We start from the raw sequence: 18579 nt of genomic DNA on the forward strand, positions 1-18579 counted from the left end.
GTTTTTGTGAAACTGCCTCAAAAGGTATTTTACAAACAGATGGATGCTGGTGTGACATTACCACAGAGTTCAACATGTGTGGTGTATCAGGTTTAGCTCACTGGGCTAAATCGCTGGCTTTTAAAGCAGACCAAGCAGGCCAGCAGCACGGTTCGATTCCCGTACCAGCCTCCCGGACAGGCGCCGGAATGTGGCGAGTAGGGGCTTTTCACAGTAACTTCATTGAAGCCTACTCGTGACAATAAGCGATTTTCATTTTCATTTCATTTCATACTGCATGTTTATATTTGATGTGGAGGCACTTCCATTTTGCACTGACAGTGCAGTGCACGGTTTGACTTGACTCAGAGGATTTTCACAGTAACTTCATTGCAATGTGAATGTAAGCCTACTTGTGACAATAATAAAGATTATTATTATAGAGTGAACTCAAACGAAACTCGCTGGCGGAGGATGACAAACACTGATCAGTTTGACATTTCATGGAGGTTATGTCCAGGCCAGTGTCAAATAAAATAATCTTTATTATTGTCACAAGTAGGTTTACATTAACACTGCAATGAAGTTACTGTGAAAAACCCCTAGTTGCCATATTCCGGCACCTATTCGGGTACACTGAGGGAGAATTCAGAATGTCCAAATTACCTAACAGCACGTCTTTCGGGACTTGTGGGAGAAAACCGGATCACTTACTGGAAACCCATGTAGACCCGGGGAGTATCCCGGGTGCAGTATCCGCACAGACAGTGACCCAAGCCGGGAATCGAACCTGGGACCCTGGCTCTGTGAAGCAACAGTACTAACAACTGTGCTACTGTGCCGCCCTTTCCAGTTCGCAATGTGTTCAAAGTTTGTTTGACACTTGGAAATGTATAAAAGACTGGTTAGGCTGGCTAGTGGAGTATTACGTGCAGTTTTGGTCACCACGTTATGGGAAGGATGTGATTGCACTGGAGGTGGGGGAGGGGGGGGGGAGGGGGGGGATGCGGTGGAGGTGCAGAGGAGTTTTACCAGGATGCTACCTGGGCTTCAGGGACTGAGTTCTGAGGAATTTTGTATAATTTGGAGCTGTTTTCATTGGAGCAGCAACGGATGAGAGGGGACCTGATGGTGGTGTATAAGATTTTGAGGGGCACAGAAAGGGTGGATAGTAAGGCACTTTTTTTGTTAGTAAAGGGGTCAATAACCAGCGGGCATAGTTTTAAGCTCGGATGTAGAGGGCTAAGAGGGGAGTTGAGGAGAAACCTTTTCACCCAGAGGGTGATCGGAGACTTGAACCCACTGCCTGAAAGGATGGTTTAGTCAGAAACTCTCACTACATTTAAGAAGTATTTAGATATCCACTTGCACTGCTGTAACCTCCAAGACTATGGGGCTAAGTCCTGAAAAATGGGATTGGTGTACTCAGCTCTTTGTTGACCGGTATGGACATGATGGGCTGAATGGCCTCCCTATGTGCTTTGAACATCTATGAGTTTATGAGGCACTTCTTTTTCATCTATTTGACCCTATTTTAAATATCTACCCCCTTCTGCTCTCTAAACATTCAAATTTGTTTATTAAAAGAGCTGCACACATGTGTATATCCAGACTAATGCAGAATTGTTGCTGGAGCTGGATATCTATGGTTCTAGCCAGGCAGGTGTCAAGCAACGCTGTGGCTCACTAAAACATGTTCCTGATTTTTACCATGTTAAAAGCAACATTAAAAAATACATATTTGCTGTTGTTGTTCAAACATACAAAGTGCAACTCAGTGGGAATCTTCAACATAAGGTGGTCTGAATTGTTCTGTTTCCTTTTCAGTACTTCATCCAGACACTGTCACCCAATTGGCTACTAGTATTGAGATGAAGATTTTACCCATACAGTTAAAGCTGGTAAGAAATATACTTTGTTATTGATTGAAGTGAAAGAGAATGAATTAGCTTGATTTCTGGATGATGGCCAGGATCTGAAATTCAAGGCTCCTTAAAACAGAGGTAATTGAATGGAGTTAATTACAATATCAGAATTGTTTCAATAGTTTCAAGTACAGGGGGTAGAAATTACTGTCACTTATGTTATTATACAAATCTTCAAATAACTTGTAACTAACTGTTCTGTACTTTAACAGATATTAAAACCAGAATTTGACAGGATTGTTTAAGCACACCCATACAGTAACATTGGTGACAGTTATTTCTCATGTTGTGTTCTTTTGTCAATTATCTATGTAAATTTGATGCATTAGTGTTTAATAGTCTCACTTGATGGCCATTCTGGACACGATGAACTAGTCTGAGACTGAGACAATTATTCTGTCCAGGTTGTGTGCTTCCAGGGGTGTAATTGACTTATTTTTAGTCTTAGTTCAATCCCCAGAAATTCTTTGACTATGGCAATGGGTTATATAGAGAAAAAGATCAATCTTTCAGCAGAAAATCTAAACTGAAATGAATCAAACTCTGTGCCTGTTCTCTGTGTTTATCTGTTGTAAACACAACACAAAGTTAATCAGTGCAGAATGTGATTCACTTCAGGAACAGATACTATTTCACTGAAGACCTCCGAAACAAAACAGCACACATTTCTAATTTATTTTGTTAGGGACACTATCTGGTGTCGTTTCGGTTAATCAATACGGTTGTGATCAAAGCTGCTGTGAAATGTTCTTTGTAAATTCTAAACTTGCCATCTTACAAGCAACCTCTTCCTTGTTTCCCAACTGTGATTTGAATTCAAGGCTCATTGACGCCCTCTCCTGTTCTTTCGCTTTCTATCCCTGATTCTGGAACTGTTGCACACTTTAACTCGCTAAGACGTTCTTCCTCCTGCAAGCTGCATAGGATTTTGAAATCTGAGCCACCCATTGACTACTTTATGATTAATCTCATCTTTTCTCCGAGTCTTTTCCACCCTGGTAGATTCGACATTCGGGGTATTTGATTTGCAACCTTCAGAACGGCAAACTTGTATTATTGCTGAATTGGATACAGGCTAATGCTTTTGTAATCGATTCAAATATAAAAGATGTTGGCGGAGCAACGGCACTGTTAATTATTTTACCAACCTATGATTTGATAGGAGGTTTGTTGAAAGATGCAGCCAGTACTTCATTGGTACAGTGAAGCATGTGCTCTATTATGGGTGTTGTGTTTCTGTAGTACTGTCAACCCTTTGTGAATCCACAACATTCAAGAGTGAGTACTGGGTCCTCATGAAGGCTGCAATCATCCCTATGTATGCAAGAGTCTGAAATAAAATTCAGACTTACGGGGCCGGATTCTCCAACCCCCCGCCCGGTGGGAGAATCGCTGAGAGTCGCCGTGAATCCGGCCCCCGCCGTCCTCCAAATTCTCCAGCCCCCCCAAAAATCGGCCCAGTGTGAATCGCGCCACCCGCCTCCGAGAATGGTGGGGACTCAATGAGCCCCGGGGCTGCCTGAATTCTCCAGCCCGCGATAGGCCGAAGTCCCGCCCTTTTTTTGCCAGTCCCACCGGCGTAAATTGGAGTAGGTCCCTTACCGGCGAAACCTGGCGGTGCGGGTGGCCTCCGGAGTTCTTGGGGGGACGCAAGGGGATCTGGCCCCGGGAGGAGCCCCCACAGTGGCTTGGCCCGCAATCGGGGCCCACCGATCCGCCGGCGGGCCTGTGCTGTGGGGGCACTCTTTTGTTCCGCACCAGCGCCGGTAGCAGTCCGCCATTGCCGGTGTGGAAACAAAGCCCTCTGCGCATGCGCGGGGATGACGCCAGCACACGCGGCGCTCCCGTACATGCGCAAACTCGCGCCGGCCTGTGGAGGCACTTCGCCGCCGGTTGGCGTGGCGCCAAGCCCCTTTCCCGCTGGCCGGCAGGGTGCAAACCACTCCGGGGCGGGCCTTGCCCCTGAAGATGTGGAGGATTCCTCACCTTTGGGGCGGCCCAACGCAGGAGTGGTTCACGCCACTCCATCCCGCCGGAGTTGCCTGCCCCACCGATTACGGCAGAATCCTGCCCATGGTGTCACATGTGCCCAATCTAAAAAGAGTTAAATTGAATCTGTGAACCTGAACCAGAAAACTTGCTCCCATTCGCTATCCATCATTCTCTGCCTGAAGGTATTTGTGGGAATGTTATGTTAGGCAAATTCAGCAATGCCTTCCACAGTTAAATAGTTATCCTACATGAAGAGGGCTCATTTGTGGAGGATATTGGGAAGCTATTGGTATCGGTGGAATTGGCCTCTAGAAACAGACCCCACCAGAAGGAGTGGAGAAACCTGAGAGGGTAAGACATTTAGAATGAGCTAAGCCTTTACATTTTTGAGGGGAGGAACTGTTAAACACTGAATTGTCTGTTCTTTGTATTTAATTAGAATCACAGCTTACATTGTAAATGTTACTCTCATTGGTTATCCAGATGGCAAAGATTGAGGAGAGATGTTTAACGTCAAGAAACTTTATAAAGCAACTAGACCGAGCTGCAAATGTACAGGAAACTGAGGAATCTCTGGAGACATTGGTCCTTCAGCTCACAGATAAAGAGTTTGAAGTTACACACGACATCCTGGAAGACTTTGGATTTCTCTTGAAGAGAGAAACAGCTTCAATCTCATATGATATTGATTCTGATTTACAGGATCTGTTTTATCACATCTTTGTTGCTTTGTACATTCTCAGTACTATTGCTACCTGACTAAATGCAAAGTGATTCTGATCAGTTGTCCATGATTCATCACGATATAACCCTTCTCTTTCCAGGCATCTTGTTGATTTGAAGCTGCATCCTGTTCTTATCAGTCTACAGAAGACATTGTCTTCTTTGTGACAGCGATGGTAACGTCCTCACCTACTCTCTTTTTGCCTCCTTTTTGATGCCGAGGTGATCATTTCTGGCTTGTGCTTGCTAATTATATTGTAGAACTGTAATGGATACATCTTAGTCAATCCCTTGTGCTATCGTAAACTGGGTAGTGTTTACTGTATTGTGTTGTATTACCTGTTAATTTGCTTGAATAAAGTCTTTTTCTCTCACAATAATGAGTGAAAGAAAAAAATGTCATTCCACAGAGCCTTCCTCCACCATGGGATGTTCCAAATAAACTTCCCGTCAATTATATTCTTTTGAAGTATAGTCACTATTGTAATCATAGAACCATAGAATTTACAGTGCAGAAAGATGCCATTCGGCCCATCGAGTCTGCACCGGCCCTTGGAAAAAGCACCCTACTTAAGCCCACGCCTCCAGCCTATCTCTGTAACCCAGCAACCCCACATAACCTTTAGATACTAAGGGGCAATTTACCATACTCAATCCACCTAACCTGCACACTTTGGACTGTGGTAGGAAAAGGCGATGGCTAAATTACACACAGCAAGCTAATAAAAATAAAACAGCAACATGATAACGTCCAGATTACATGATGTTGGCTGAGAAAGAAAAGATTTGGTCAGAACATATGACTTGCTGCATTGCTTAATCAGAGTAATCACACAACAAGTTAACTTGTTGTAAAGGTAACTCTAAAGTGACCTTTAGAGGTCACCTTGACGTAGAAAAATGTTCCAAGTGAGTTCACAGCAGCATAGCAAGCCAGACACAGATACTAAGCGATTTTAGGTTACTTGACCAAAAGCTTGGTGAAAAAGCAAGGTTTTAAAGGCCGGCATGGTAGCACAGTGGTTAGCACTGTTGCTTCACAGCACCAGGGTCAAAGATTTGATTCCTGGCTTGGGTCACTGGCTGTGCGGAGTCTGTATGTTCTCCCTGTGTCTCCGTAGGTTTCCTCCAGGTGCTCCGGTTTCCTCTCACAAGTCCCGAAAGACGTGCAGGTTAGGTAATTTGAGCATTCTGAATTCTCTCTCTGTCGCCGGAATGTGGCAACTAGGGGCTTTTTGCAGTAACTTCATTGCAGTGTTAATGGCAGCGCTAACCACTGTGCCACCACACCGATTTTGCATGTTGAGACTCAACCTTGTGGCTGCCTTATGAGCGCATCTTCCTTGGCCATCAGATCCTGCGGTGTGGCTTGAACCCAGAGCTACTGGCTTGGAGGTAGGGGGGGGGGGGGGGGGAGAGGGCACTACCCACTGTGCCATGAGATCTCCCCCTAGAATCAGCCCCAGTTACTAAATAAATCGCTGCACACAAGCATCTGTGCCTTAAAATTCCCAATCACATTGAGAACAACACTCCAACCATTGTAAGCCAACCCCCCCCCCCCCCCCCCCCAGCTTTGCCCTGTTAATTTAATTAAACTTTGTATTGGAGTCCAGATTCCAAAGATGCTCAAGCTATGAATTTGGTAGCTCGACGTCCTTTTTTTTGCGTTTTAAAGGCACAGGAGCGAAACGGGGAGCGAGCCTCGTGCTCTCGGTGAGCGGGACGTGGGAGACGGCAGATCGGTGTCTGCGCACGCGCGAGCCAGTGCCGGCACCGCGCGCATGCGCGGCGAGAGTGTGAGCATGCGCACAGCCGGGCCTGCCGGCGGGCGGGAGAGTTGCCGTCCCGGGCTATCCGGCGGCCGCCCGGCGCCATTCCTTCCTCCTGCAGCGTCGACGGGCAATGCGGTGGCGCGCCCGTTTTAGGTTCGAGGATTTTAAACAATCCCGTTCCGCGATACTTGTGGAGGAGGTTGACTCCGATGGCCAGACGCTGATACCGAGCCAGGTTTGTTTGATTGATTTAATAAAAGGTACAAAGCCCTTCATCTCCTCAAGAAGGCGGCAAAGACTTTTTTTATTTTTCACAAGGGGCAGCTTCATCCCGATGTCAAATTAGCTGCCTACTGGAAGCAGGTTACAGTTTTGTAAACATGTGAATGTGGCCCGAATTTAGAGCCCATCCCTAATTGAAGGTGGTGCCTTCTGTAGGAAGACCCGCAGTGCTGGTACGGAGGGAGCTCCAGGTGTTTTAATTTTAATTTAATAATCTTTATTCTCGCAAGTAGGCGTACATTAACACTGCATTGAAGTTACTGTGGAAAGCCCTGTGCCAACAGCAGTGAAAGAACGGTGATATAGTTCCAAGTCAGGACGGAAAGGCAATCCGACAGAACCCAGGATGGTTCGGGACTTTGGGGAGGGGAGAGAAAACTTGGATCGATGATGTTCCCATCTGTTGCTTTTGTCCTGAGTGATAGATTTTTTTAAATTTAGAGCACCCAATTAAGGGGCAATTTAGCGTGGCCAATCCCCCCATTCACCTACCCTGCACATCTTTAGGTTGTGGGTGTGAGAACCATGCAGACACGGGGAGAATGTGCAAACTCCACATGGTCCGGAATTGAACTCTGTTCAGGAACCAAACTCGGGTCCTCGGCACCGTGAGGCAGCAGTGCTAACCACTACCACCCCATCCTAAGTGATAGATGTCACATGTTTGGAAGGCGCTGTCCAAATGCTGAGGTGGCAGAGTATGAAAAATAGTGATGGAAGTCCCTACTATTGCTTGAATGCTTTGAGACAGTCACTGTCGTTAAACAAGCAAATCATGGCCAAAATGGAGTCAGAGATTTACCAGATATTTGTATTAATTTTTCATGTGGGCCCTGCCTTCTCAACCTTGCACCTCGCCTGAGGTGTGGTGATCCTCAGGTTTACTCATCACCAGTCAGCTCTCCCCTTCAAAAAGGTAAAGCAGCCTATGGTCATCTGGGACAATGACGACTTTATTGTGTCTGATTGTGAAGTTGAACTGTGAGCAGGTCAGTGCGCTGTTATATGCAATGGTGACTATGCGGATGATATACTCATCTGCAGGATGTTGATGAGGAGAAGGCCACGTAACATGAAGTAAAAAAGCACCTGAAACGTACTTCAAAATGGGAAAGAATATCATTGTTGATCAGGCTAAATTTAAATATATCCACTGTCAAGGGGAAAATATTGACGCATTCATAAATGACCCGTTTAGCCTTGCAGCCGACTGTTAGTATGGCAGCTTGAAAGATGAACTGACCAAAGACAGAATCGTTGTGAGAGTGTTTGATGATGTCCTGTCTGACTACTTGCAATCAAGAGATGATTGCAAAGGCAATCCAACAAAACAGAAAAGCTAAGATCAGGAAACAGAATTGAATTGTGGTTTGAGCTGACAGGCAAATCCCTATCTCAAAAGCAACTGGCTCAGTAAAGTAAGCCAAGTGTAAAAAAATGAAAAGCTGTCATAATTAAGTAAGCGAGACAGGAAGATCATCTATGAACAGCCCCAGCTAACTATTTGGTGTGGCAGCAAAAAACACAGATGTGAAATCTGCCCAGGCAAAGAGGCTAAATTCCATTTATGTGGAAAAATGGACCAGATTGTGTTCCCAGCAAGGAACCTGTACAGAATATGCACAAAGCGAAGCCTTCAGAAGACGGTAAGATCCATGAAGTAGTTGAGATCATGATGCTGAAGCATCGTTCTTTGGAGAGATCCAGGAAGCAAGTGAGAACTACTGGAGTGCTAATATCCTAGCAGGGAGAAAGAGGACTTTTACATTAGACCAAGGTGCAGCAATTTAAATTCTTTCTGATGCTGAACTATGGTTGGAAAGATGCTGTTGTCAGCCATCGTGCAAAAACCTGGACAGGCCAGGGCAGATAGAAGTCTAGGTTATAGGAGAACTGAAAGCAACCCTCCAATATCAAGAGGAAGAAATTACAGAAACATTGCATGTGATTCAGATCTAGAGTTGCTCACTTTTCAGCAGGCAGACCTGTACCAGTTTACATCAGATTTGCAGAGGAACTAGAAAGCTGAGAGAATCAAAACTAAAGTCCCACAGCTGTTCGAAGGACTAGAAAAGCTCAAATAAGCAACCATGTCACTCTACATCCACAAACAAAGCCATTGTGACTGTGTGCACCCAGAAAAGTTCCCCATCCACTCTTGCTAAAGGAAATTTATTCTATGTTGAAACAGAAACTTATTTCACCTTGACAGAACCAACCACAATAATCTTTATTGTCACAGGCAGGCTTATATTTGCACTGCAATGATATTGTGAAAAGCCCCCAGTCAGCACATTCCGACGCCTGTTCGGGTGACTATCTGGTGTTTGAGGATGATCCCAGTGTCAAACCCCAACAGATCTAGCAGAATCTACATAGATCTTACACAGGTGGGCAAGGTAGTTAAATGCAAAGTTCATCCTAAGGCATTGGTGCATGAGAGCTTAGCTGAATTGGGAAAGACTTCAGTCTTCATAAAGCTAGATGCAAATAGATTTAGGCACCTTCCCTCAATGAAGATTCTAAGTTGCTCACAACCTTCATTACTCCACCTGGGAGGTTTTGCTTCAACAGATTATCCTTTCATCATATCAACCCTATAACTCTTCCAGGGGACAATGTCAAGCAGCCTCTGAGGACTGGATGGAGTCATGAATTGTATGGATGATGTCCTGACGGGTCTACTCAGGGAACTAGAGTGAATTGTGTTGTAAAACCACAGGAAACAAGACACACTCATAAATAAATATGAACATCTGGCAGATGACTTTCAATTTCCAAAGCATATTAAGGATGCATCTATGAGGAGAGAGTCTGAAACTTGACATACTATAATGATTTAACCAAATTTGGGCATCATAAAATGCCAAGCCAGAGCAAAGATTGCAAGTTTTGTGGTCTGGTCTTCCAAATAGCTTGAAGAAATGACATAAAGCTGTCTTACTTTTGCTATTCACCATCAGCAACAAGAATGCGATTGATATAAGCTTCCTTCCCATCACAACCATGGGAAGGGTCATCTTGAGATGGACGTCTTTGTGTACAGAGGTAAGATGTTCTTGACTGCAGGTAGGATGTTCTTGACTGCAGGTAAGATGTTCTTGACTGCAGTAGTCAGTCTCAAGATTGCTACTCCAGATGGATAAAAGTCAAGCAACTTTTGCGTCATATTTCTGAAGCAGCAATTAAATTGTTGAAGGAAATATTTGCAATGGGTGGAATTTCAGACCTTGTAAACTCAGATAATGGATCACAGTTGGCAATGAATAGTTTAAACAGTTGATGACATTGTATGGATTTGTCTATACTGTCAATCTAACAGCAAGTGTAAACTGTGACGATTACAGTGTTAGGCTAATTGCCTTATTAAAGACTAGTAATGATTATTGGCCAACCTCCTAAAGAGTATAAACGGACACAGCTGGAACAGTTGCTGTCGGGTAATTCTAAGGAATTTGTATCTGTTGAGTTGGGGAAATTGCTCAAGTCAAAGACAAACATAAATAAACAAAATAGATTATCATAGAATTTACAGTGCAGAAGGAGGCCATTTGCCCCATCAAAACTGCACCGGCTCTTGGAAAGAGCACCCTACCCAGTTTCCACACCCCACCCTACCCAGTTTCCACACCCCACCCTATCCCCATAACTCAGTAACCCCACCCAACATTAAGGGCAATTTTGGACACTAAGGGCAATTTAGCATGGCCAATCATCCTAACGTGCACATCTTTGGACTGTGGGAGGAAACCGGAGCACCTGGAGTAAACCCTCGCAGACACAGGGAGGATGTGCAGACTCCGCACAGACTGACTCAAGCCGGAATGGAACCTGGGACCCTGGAGCTATGAAGCAATTGTGCCATCCATAATGCTACCGTGCTGCCCTAAAATACTGCGGCTGCAGAATCTGAAACAAGAATAGAAAGTGCCAGAAAAATACAGCCGGTCTGGCATTCACAGAGAAACAGAGTTAATATTTCTGGTCCTTTGACTCTTTGTGAAACCTGAGGTAATAAGGAGAGGTAATGGCCGGGAATCTCTGAACCCGCGGCCAAGTTCTGACGCCGGTATCAAAAGCGGTGTGAGCCATTCTGCCAGGCCCGGGTATGCACCCCTTCCTACGGTATGGTGCCGTGGTGTCCGCTGCTCCGGTGCTCGGAAGCCGGCGCGCCACGGCAGGCGCGGGTCCGTGCCTGTGCACTACGGCTGGTGCAAGTCTGCGCATGTGCATGGGTTACCGTCTCCCCGCCGGCACCCGGGCAATATGGTGGAACCCGACAGGGGCCCAGCGCGGAGGAGCAAAGGCCCCCCACGGAACTAACCCGCCCGCCGATCGGTGCGGCAATTGATGGTGCGGCAGACAGAAGACTTAATGAAACTAAACCAGACTTAATCAGGATGGTAGCAGGAAGGCAGTGGATTCGCCATAGCACTCTAACCTGTTTAAACACCAAACCCACCTCGGGAGGGCAGTAAATTCTACCCTGCATTCACTCACCACCAGCCCCATCATTTTGAAATCATGCTGACTCATGGGGAACTTTTATGAGCTGAATCAATGTTCCTGTAATCAGTAAGGAAAACCCAAAACAAAACATCCACTGTTAGATGTGATTCTGCAATTGGGCAACACGTGGTTCTGCATATGAACATGGACTGCTTCAGTATCTGAGGAGTCATGAGTGGAGCTTAACATTGTCCAATCGTCAGCAAACAATTCCATTTCTGACCTTTTTTAAAATTAATTTTATGGGATGTGGGCGTCGCTGGTTAGGCCAGCATTTATTGTCCATCCCTAGCTGCCCTTCAGAAGGTGGTGATGAGCTGCCTTCTTGAACCTCTGCAGTCCTTGAGGTGTAGGTACACCCACTTTGCTGTTAGGGAGGGAGTTCCAGGATGTTGCCAAAGCGACAGTGAAGGAATAGTGATATTTTTCATGTTGGGGTGGTGAGTGACTTGGAGGGGAATTTTCAGGTGGTGGGGATCCCAGGTATCTGCTGCTCTTGTCTTTCTAAATGGTAGTAATTGTGGGCTTGGAAGGTGCTGTCTAAGGAACTTTGGTGAGTTACTGCAGTGCATCTTGTAGATGATACACACGGCTGCCACTGTTTGTCGGTGGTGGAGGAGGGTTTAAATGTATGTGGAAGGGGGAGCAATCAAGCGGGGCTGCTTTGTCCTGGATGGTGTTGTGCTTCTTGAGTGTTGTTGGAGCTGTACTGATCCTGACTTATGCCTTGTAGATGGTGGACAGGCTTTGTGGGGTCAGGAGGTGAGTTACTCGCTGTGGGATTCCTCGCCTTTGACCTGCCCTGGTAGCCACAGTTTCAATATGGCTGGTCCAGTTCAGTTTCTGATCAATGATTACCCCCAAGATGTTGATTGTGGTGGATTCAGTGATAGTAATGCCATTGAATGTCAAGGGACGGTGGTTAGATCCTGTCTTGTAGGAGACGGTCATTGTCTGGCACTTGTGTAGCGCTAATGTAACTTGCCACTTGTCAGCCCAAGCCTGGATATTGTCAACTCGATCTGACAACGCGGCCCGTGGTCGCAGGCCAAGCCATCATTTTTTTTTTTTTAAAATAATTTTTATTGAAAGAGTTTTTCCATACAAACATTTACCCCTACTAATTTTTTTAATTATTTACAACACAATCCCTCTAGGCAAATGTCCCTCCCTCGCCCGCCCTCTCGCGCGCACCAGTCCTCCCCCCCCCCCCCAGGCAACCTTAACAAACAAGGCAGCCTACAGTTTCAGACATGAGCAGCGAGCAAACTTGCCCGCGTTACAGTCGTGCATGTCCCCCCACGACCCTTGCTGCCCCCCCCCCCCCCTCCCCCCCCCCCCCCCCCCCCCTCTCCCAGGTTGCTGCTGCCACGACCCCGAACGTCTATCTCTGATCTAAAAAATCAAGGAAAGGTTGCCACCGCCTGGAGAATCCCTGTACCGACCCTCTCAGGGCAAATTTGATCCTTTCTAGCTGAATATAGCTAGCCATATCGTTAATCCAAGTTTCAACGCTTGGAGGCCTTGCGTCCTTCCATTGAATTAATATCCTTCGTCGAGCCACTAGGGACGCAAAGGCCAGTATTCCGGCCTCCCTAGCCTCCTGTACCCCCGGTTCTACCCCGACCCCAAAGATCGCAAGCCCCCATCCTGGTTTGACCCTGGACCCCACCACCTTCGACACCGTCCTTGCCACCCCCTTCCAGAACCCTTCCAGCACCGGACATGCCCAGAACATATGCACATGGTTCGCTGGGCTTCCCAGACATCTGACACACCTGTCCTCACCCCCAAAGAACCGGCTCATCCTTGTCCCCGTCATGTGAGCTCTATGCAGCACCTTAAATTGAATGAGGCTCAGCCTCGCACACGAGGAGGAAGAATTGACCTTCTCCAGTGCATCCGCCCACGTCCCGTCTTCTATCTGCTCTCCCAGCTCCCCTTCCCACTTGGCTTTCAGCTCCTCCCCTGATGCTTCTTCCGCCTCCTGCATTATCTTGTAGATGTCTGATATCTTCCCCCCTCCGACCCAGACCCCCGAGAGCACCCTATCACTCGCCCCCTTACTGGGGAGCAGGGGAAACCCCTCCACCTGCCGCCTAGCAAATGCCTTCACTTGTAAATATCTGAACATGTTTCCCGGGGGGAGCTCAAACTTCTCCTCCAGCCCTCCCAGGCTCGCAAACCTCCCCTCTATAAACAGGTCCTTCAGCTGCCGTATGCCCACCCTGTACCAGCTCTGAAATCCCCCGTCGATGTTCCCCGGGATGAATCTATGATTCCCTCTTATTGGCGCCGCCAACAGACCTCCCATTTCCCCCCTATGTCGCCTCCACTGCCCCCATATCTTGAGGGTGGCCGCCACCACCGGGCTCGTGGTGTACCTCGTGGGGGGGAGCGGCCATGGTGCCGTTACTAGGGCCCCCAGGCTTGTGTTGCCACAGGACGCCCTCTCCATTCGTTTCCAAGCTGCCCCCTCCCCTTCCATCATCCACTTGCGCACCATTGACACATTTGCTGCCCAGTAGTACCCCGAAAGATTGGGTAGTGCCAGCCCTCCACTGTCCCTACTCCGCTCCAAAAAGACCCTCCTCACCCTTGGGGTGCCATGCGCCCACACGTAGCTCATGATGCTACTCGTCACCTTTTTGAAGAAGGCCCTAGGGAGGAAGATGGGCAAGCACTGAAATAAAAACAAGAACCTTGGGAGGACCGTCATTTTGATTGACTGCACCCTCCCCGCCAGCGACAACGGTACCATGTCCCACCTCTTAAATTCCTCCTCCATCTGTTCCACCAGCCTGGAAAAGTTCAACTTGTGGAGGGTCCCCCAGTTCCTTGCCACCTGCACCCCTAAGTACCTAAAGCTCTTTCCTGCTCGCTTGAAGGGGAGTCTCCCAATACCCTCTCCCTGGTCCCCCGGGTGTATCACAAAAACCTCGCTTTTGCCCAAATTTAGTTTGTACCCCGAAAAGTCCCCAAACTCTGCTAATAGTTCCATTATCTCCGGCATTCCCCCTTCTGGGTCTGCCACGTACAGCAGTAGATCATCCGCATACAGCGATACTCGATGTTCCTCCCCTCCCCTAGTCAGTCCTCTCCACCCCCCTGAACCCCTCAGTGCCATCGCCAACGGTTCAATCGCCAGCGCGAAAAGTAGGGGGGATAGAGGACATCCCTGCCTGGTCCCTCGGTGGAGCCCGAAATACTCCGACCTCCTCCCGTTTGTCACTACACTCGCCGTCGGGGCCGAGTAGAGCAACTTCACCCACTTAATAAACCCTTCCCCAAACCCAAACCGTTCCAACGTCTCCCACAGGTACTCCCACTCCACCCTATCGAATGCCTTCTCCGCGTCCAGCGCTACCACTATCTCAGCCTCCCCCCCCACTGCCGGCATCATAATTACATTCAGCAATCTCCGCACGTTCGTGTTGAGCTGCCGCCCCTTCACGAACCCCGTCTGGTCCTCATGGATTACCCCTGGCACACAATCCTCTATTCTAGCTGCCAGGATCTTTGCCAGCAACTTGGCATCCACGTTCAGAAGCGAGATAGGCCTGTAGGACCCGCACTGCACGGGGTCTTTATCCCGCTTCAATATCAGGGAGATCAGAGCCTGCGACATTGTCGGGGGCAGAACCCCCCCCTCTCGCGCCTCATTAAAGGCTCGTACCAGTACCGGTCCCACCAAGTCCACATTTTTCTTGTAGAATTCCACCGGGAACCCATCCGGCCCCGGCGCCTTCCCCGCTTGCATCTGACCTATTCCCTTGACTAGCTCCTCTAGCCCTATTGGCGCCCCCAGCCCTTCTACCAGCCCCTCCTGGACCCTTGGGAACCTCAATTTGTTTAGGAAGTCCTCCATTCCCCCTCTCCTCGTCGGCGGCTCAGACCGATACAACTCCTTGTAAAAATCCCTGAAGACCCCGTTCACTTCTTGCCCCTTCTGCACTACCTTCCCGCCCCTCTCCTTCACTCCCCCAATCTCCCTAGCCGCATCTCGTTTGCGAAGCTGGTGTGCCAGCATCCTGCTCGCCTTTTCCCCATACTCATAGACCGCGCCCTGTGCCCTTCTCCACTGCGTCGCTGCCTTCCTGGTGGTCAGCAGGTCGAACTTGACCTGCAGGCTGCGCCGTTCTCCCAGCAGCCCCTCCTCTGGTGCCTCCGCATATCTCCTATCCACTTCCAATAGCTCCCCCACCAGCCTCTCCCTCTCCTGCCTCTCCTTTCTTTCTCTGTGTGCCCTTATGGAGATCAGCTCTCCCCTGATCACTGCCTTCAGGGCCTCCCAGACCATCCCCACCTGCACCTCACCCGTGTCATTCAAGTCCAGATAGCTCTCGATGCTCTTCCGGACCCTTTTACACACCTCGTCGTCCGCTAACAGCCCCACATCCAGCCGCCACAGCGGGCGCTGGTCCCGCGCCTCCCCCATTTCCACATCCACCCAATGTGGTGCATGATCAGAGATCGCAATGGCCGAGTACTCAGCTTCCCGTACCCTCGGGATCAGCCCCCTGCTCAACACGAAGAAATCGATTCTGGAGTACACTCTATGGACGTGGGAGAAAAAGGAATACTCCCTCGCCCTCGGCCTACCAAACCTCCATGGGTCTACTCCTCCCATCTGCTCCATGTACCCCCTCAGCACTTCTGCCGCTGCCGGCCTCCTATTGGTCCTTGAACTCGATCTGTCTAGCCCGGGGTCCAGCACTGTGTTAAAGTCCCCCCCCCATGATCAAGCCCCCTGCCTCCAGTCCCGGAATGAGGCCCAATAGGCGCCTCATAAAACCCGCGTCATCCCAGTTCGGGGCATATACATTGACCATCACCACTTTCTCCCCCTGCAGCCTACCCTTCACCATCACATACCTACCCTCCTTATCCGCCACCACCTCCTCCGCCACGAACGACACCCTCTTTCCCACCAGAATCGCCACCCCCCCGGTTCTTTGCGTCCAATCCAGAGTGGAACACCTGTCCCACCCACCCCCTTCTCAGGCGAACCTGGTCCACTACCTTCAAATGGGTCTCCTGTAACATTGCTACATCAGCCTTCAGTCCCTTCAGGTGTGAAAATACCCTTGATCTCTTGACCGGCCCATTCAACCCCCTCACGTTCCAAGTGATCAGCCGGGTCGCGGGACGACCCGCCCCCCTCCCCTGCCGATTAGCCATGTCCTGTTCCCTGCTCGCCCCGGGTCGACCCTCCCCTTCTGACCCGCTCCCCATGGCGATGTCTCCCTCCCCCCACCTCTCCAGTCCTCCACTTCCCGTTTCTGGTCTTTCCAGCAGCAACCCGGTGTCCCTCCCTAACCCCCCCCCCCCCCCCCCCCCCCCCCCCCCAAGGCTAGGACCCCTCCTAGCCGCGATGTACCCTCCATCGTACTCCCGTAAGTCAGCTGGTTCACGCTGACCCGGCTGCTCCTGCCACACTCCGACTCCCCCCGGCTCGGGGGGGGGGGCCTCCCCCCCCTTGCCACTCCTCCCTGGCCCCGCTCCAGCGCGGGAAAGGTCGCCATTGCTAGCCACGCCCCGCACTCCTCCCCTCCCTCCTCCTCTGCCCCGCGCGCGGGAAAACAGAGGAAAGCCCGCGCTTTCGCTCTGCCACACCCCCTCCCCGCCATCTTCAGTTCCACCCCCGTCCCCGTCCATGCCTGTAAAGAACCCCCCCTAGGAGCCCATATCCCCGATCTGCTCTCCCCCCCGTCCCGCCTCCCCAACTTAACATCATAAATAACAGATAGATAACAAATAACAATGTACTTAACAGTCGCCCTCTACCAAACAGCATAAATAACCATAAATAACCATGAATAACCACAATAACAATAACTAAGGGAAGTTGGCAAAGGGGGAAAAAACATCAGAAGAAAAACCACAGCAAGAGTTCAAAATCCAAACAAAGAATTCAGCTGAAAGTACCCGAGCGGCTACGGCCGCCAAGTATCCCCTGGGTCTAATTTGAGTCCAGTTTCTCTTCCTGTACAAAGGCCCACGCCTCCTCTGGGGACTCAAAATAGTGGTGTTGGTTCTTGTAGGTGACCCACAAGCGCGCTGGCTGCAGCATTCCGAACCTGATCCGTTTTGCATGTAGCACCGCCTTCGTCCGGTTGTACCGGGCCCGCCGCTTTGCCACCTCCGCACTCCAGTCCTGGTAGACCCTCACCGTCGAATTCTCCCACTTGCTGTTCCTTTCCCTCTTGGCCCACTCCAGCACTCTCTCACGGTCGCTGAGTCGCTGGAACCGCACCAGCACCGCCCTCGGGGGCTCATTTGCTCTTGGCCTCCTAGCCATGACCCTGTGGGCCTCTTCCAGCTCCAGGGGCGAAGGGACGGCCCCTGCCCCCATCAGGGAGCTCAGCATTTCTGCTACATATCCCGGGAGGTCTGACCCCTCCAGGCCTTCTGCCAGGCCCAAGATCCTCAGGTTCTTCCGCCTCATTCGGGTATCCAGCTCCTCAAAACGGCTCTGCCATTTCAGGTGGAGTGCCTCGTGCACCTCTACCTTTCCCACGAGGACCGTGGCCTCCTCCTCCCTCGCAGTCATCTCCTGTTGCAGCTCCCGAATCGACGCCTCTTGGGTCGCCTGGGCTCCCATCAGCCTGGTGGTCGTCGCATTCATTGACTCCAAGAGCTCCATTTTCAGCTCCGTAAAGAAGCGCAGGAGAGCGGCCTGCTGCTCCTCCGCCCATTTCCTCCATTCCTCGGGTGCACCACCGGCCGCCATTTTGGTCTTCTTCCCCCGCTTTTTTTTGGGAGCTGCTGTTGCTTTCTTTACCACCCCACTCCGGGTACCGACCATAAAGTTGGTCTGGTTCTCTTCAGGGAGCCTTCCCCCACCGGGATTTGTCCTTACAGCGCCGTTGGGGCCCTCCAATCGGCCCGAAAACACCTTTGTAGCAGCAGCAGCCAAACGTGCGACTTAGCTGGTCATAGCCGCAACCGGAAGTCCGCAGGCCAAGCCATCATGAGGAGAACAATGGCCTCGATGTTCTGGCCGGCGTAGAGACCTGTCTAGAGATACAAACTTTCACTTGGACGATCCAGACCCTCTCTGCCTGCAATCATGCCAGAACCGGCGGCCATACCATAAGACCATAAGACATAGGAGTGGAAGTAAGGCCATTCGGCCCATCGAGTCCACTCCGCCATTCAATCATATACGTCGGCATATCACTCTCAGCGGACTCCGAACAGGGTTCTCCTCATGGTGGACCACGGGCTTGGCCCTGCCATCTGTCAGATCAAGTTGTCAAGGGGTGGGACACCATGAGAGGGGCCGGTTTACCTCAATTCCCTGTATCTCCATTCAGGATAATGGGCACATGCTGCTAATGGAGTGGGGCACTGGAGGGGGGTTGTCCATGGTGGCCTAGAGCATTTTCAAC

The 18579-nt window shown here is 49.7% G+C and overlaps 1 protein-coding gene across 4 annotated transcripts in view; it reads left to right on the plus strand.

Moving 5' to 3' along the window:
- LOC119954462 (gasdermin-B-like) overlaps positions 1-4999 on the plus strand; it is a 67630-nt gene extending 62631 nt beyond the window's left edge. For all 4 annotated transcript variants that reach the window (XM_038779684.1, XM_038779685.1, XM_038779686.1 and 1 more), the window contains 2 exons: positions 1807-1880; positions 4380-4999. In XM_038779684.1, coding sequence (XP_038635612.1) covers positions 1807-1880; positions 4380-4655 — 350 coding nt within the window. In that variant the 3' untranslated portion in view covers positions 4656-4999. The remainder of the gene's footprint in view (positions 1-1806; positions 1881-4379) is intronic.
- Positions 5000-18579: the final 13580 nt, after the last annotated feature.

This window comes from Scyliorhinus canicula, chromosome 19, assembly GCF_902713615.1.
Source record: "Scyliorhinus canicula chromosome 19, sScyCan1.1, whole genome shotgun sequence".
Lineage (NCBI taxonomy): Eukaryota > Metazoa > Chordata > Chondrichthyes > Carcharhiniformes > Scyliorhinidae > Scyliorhinus > Scyliorhinus canicula.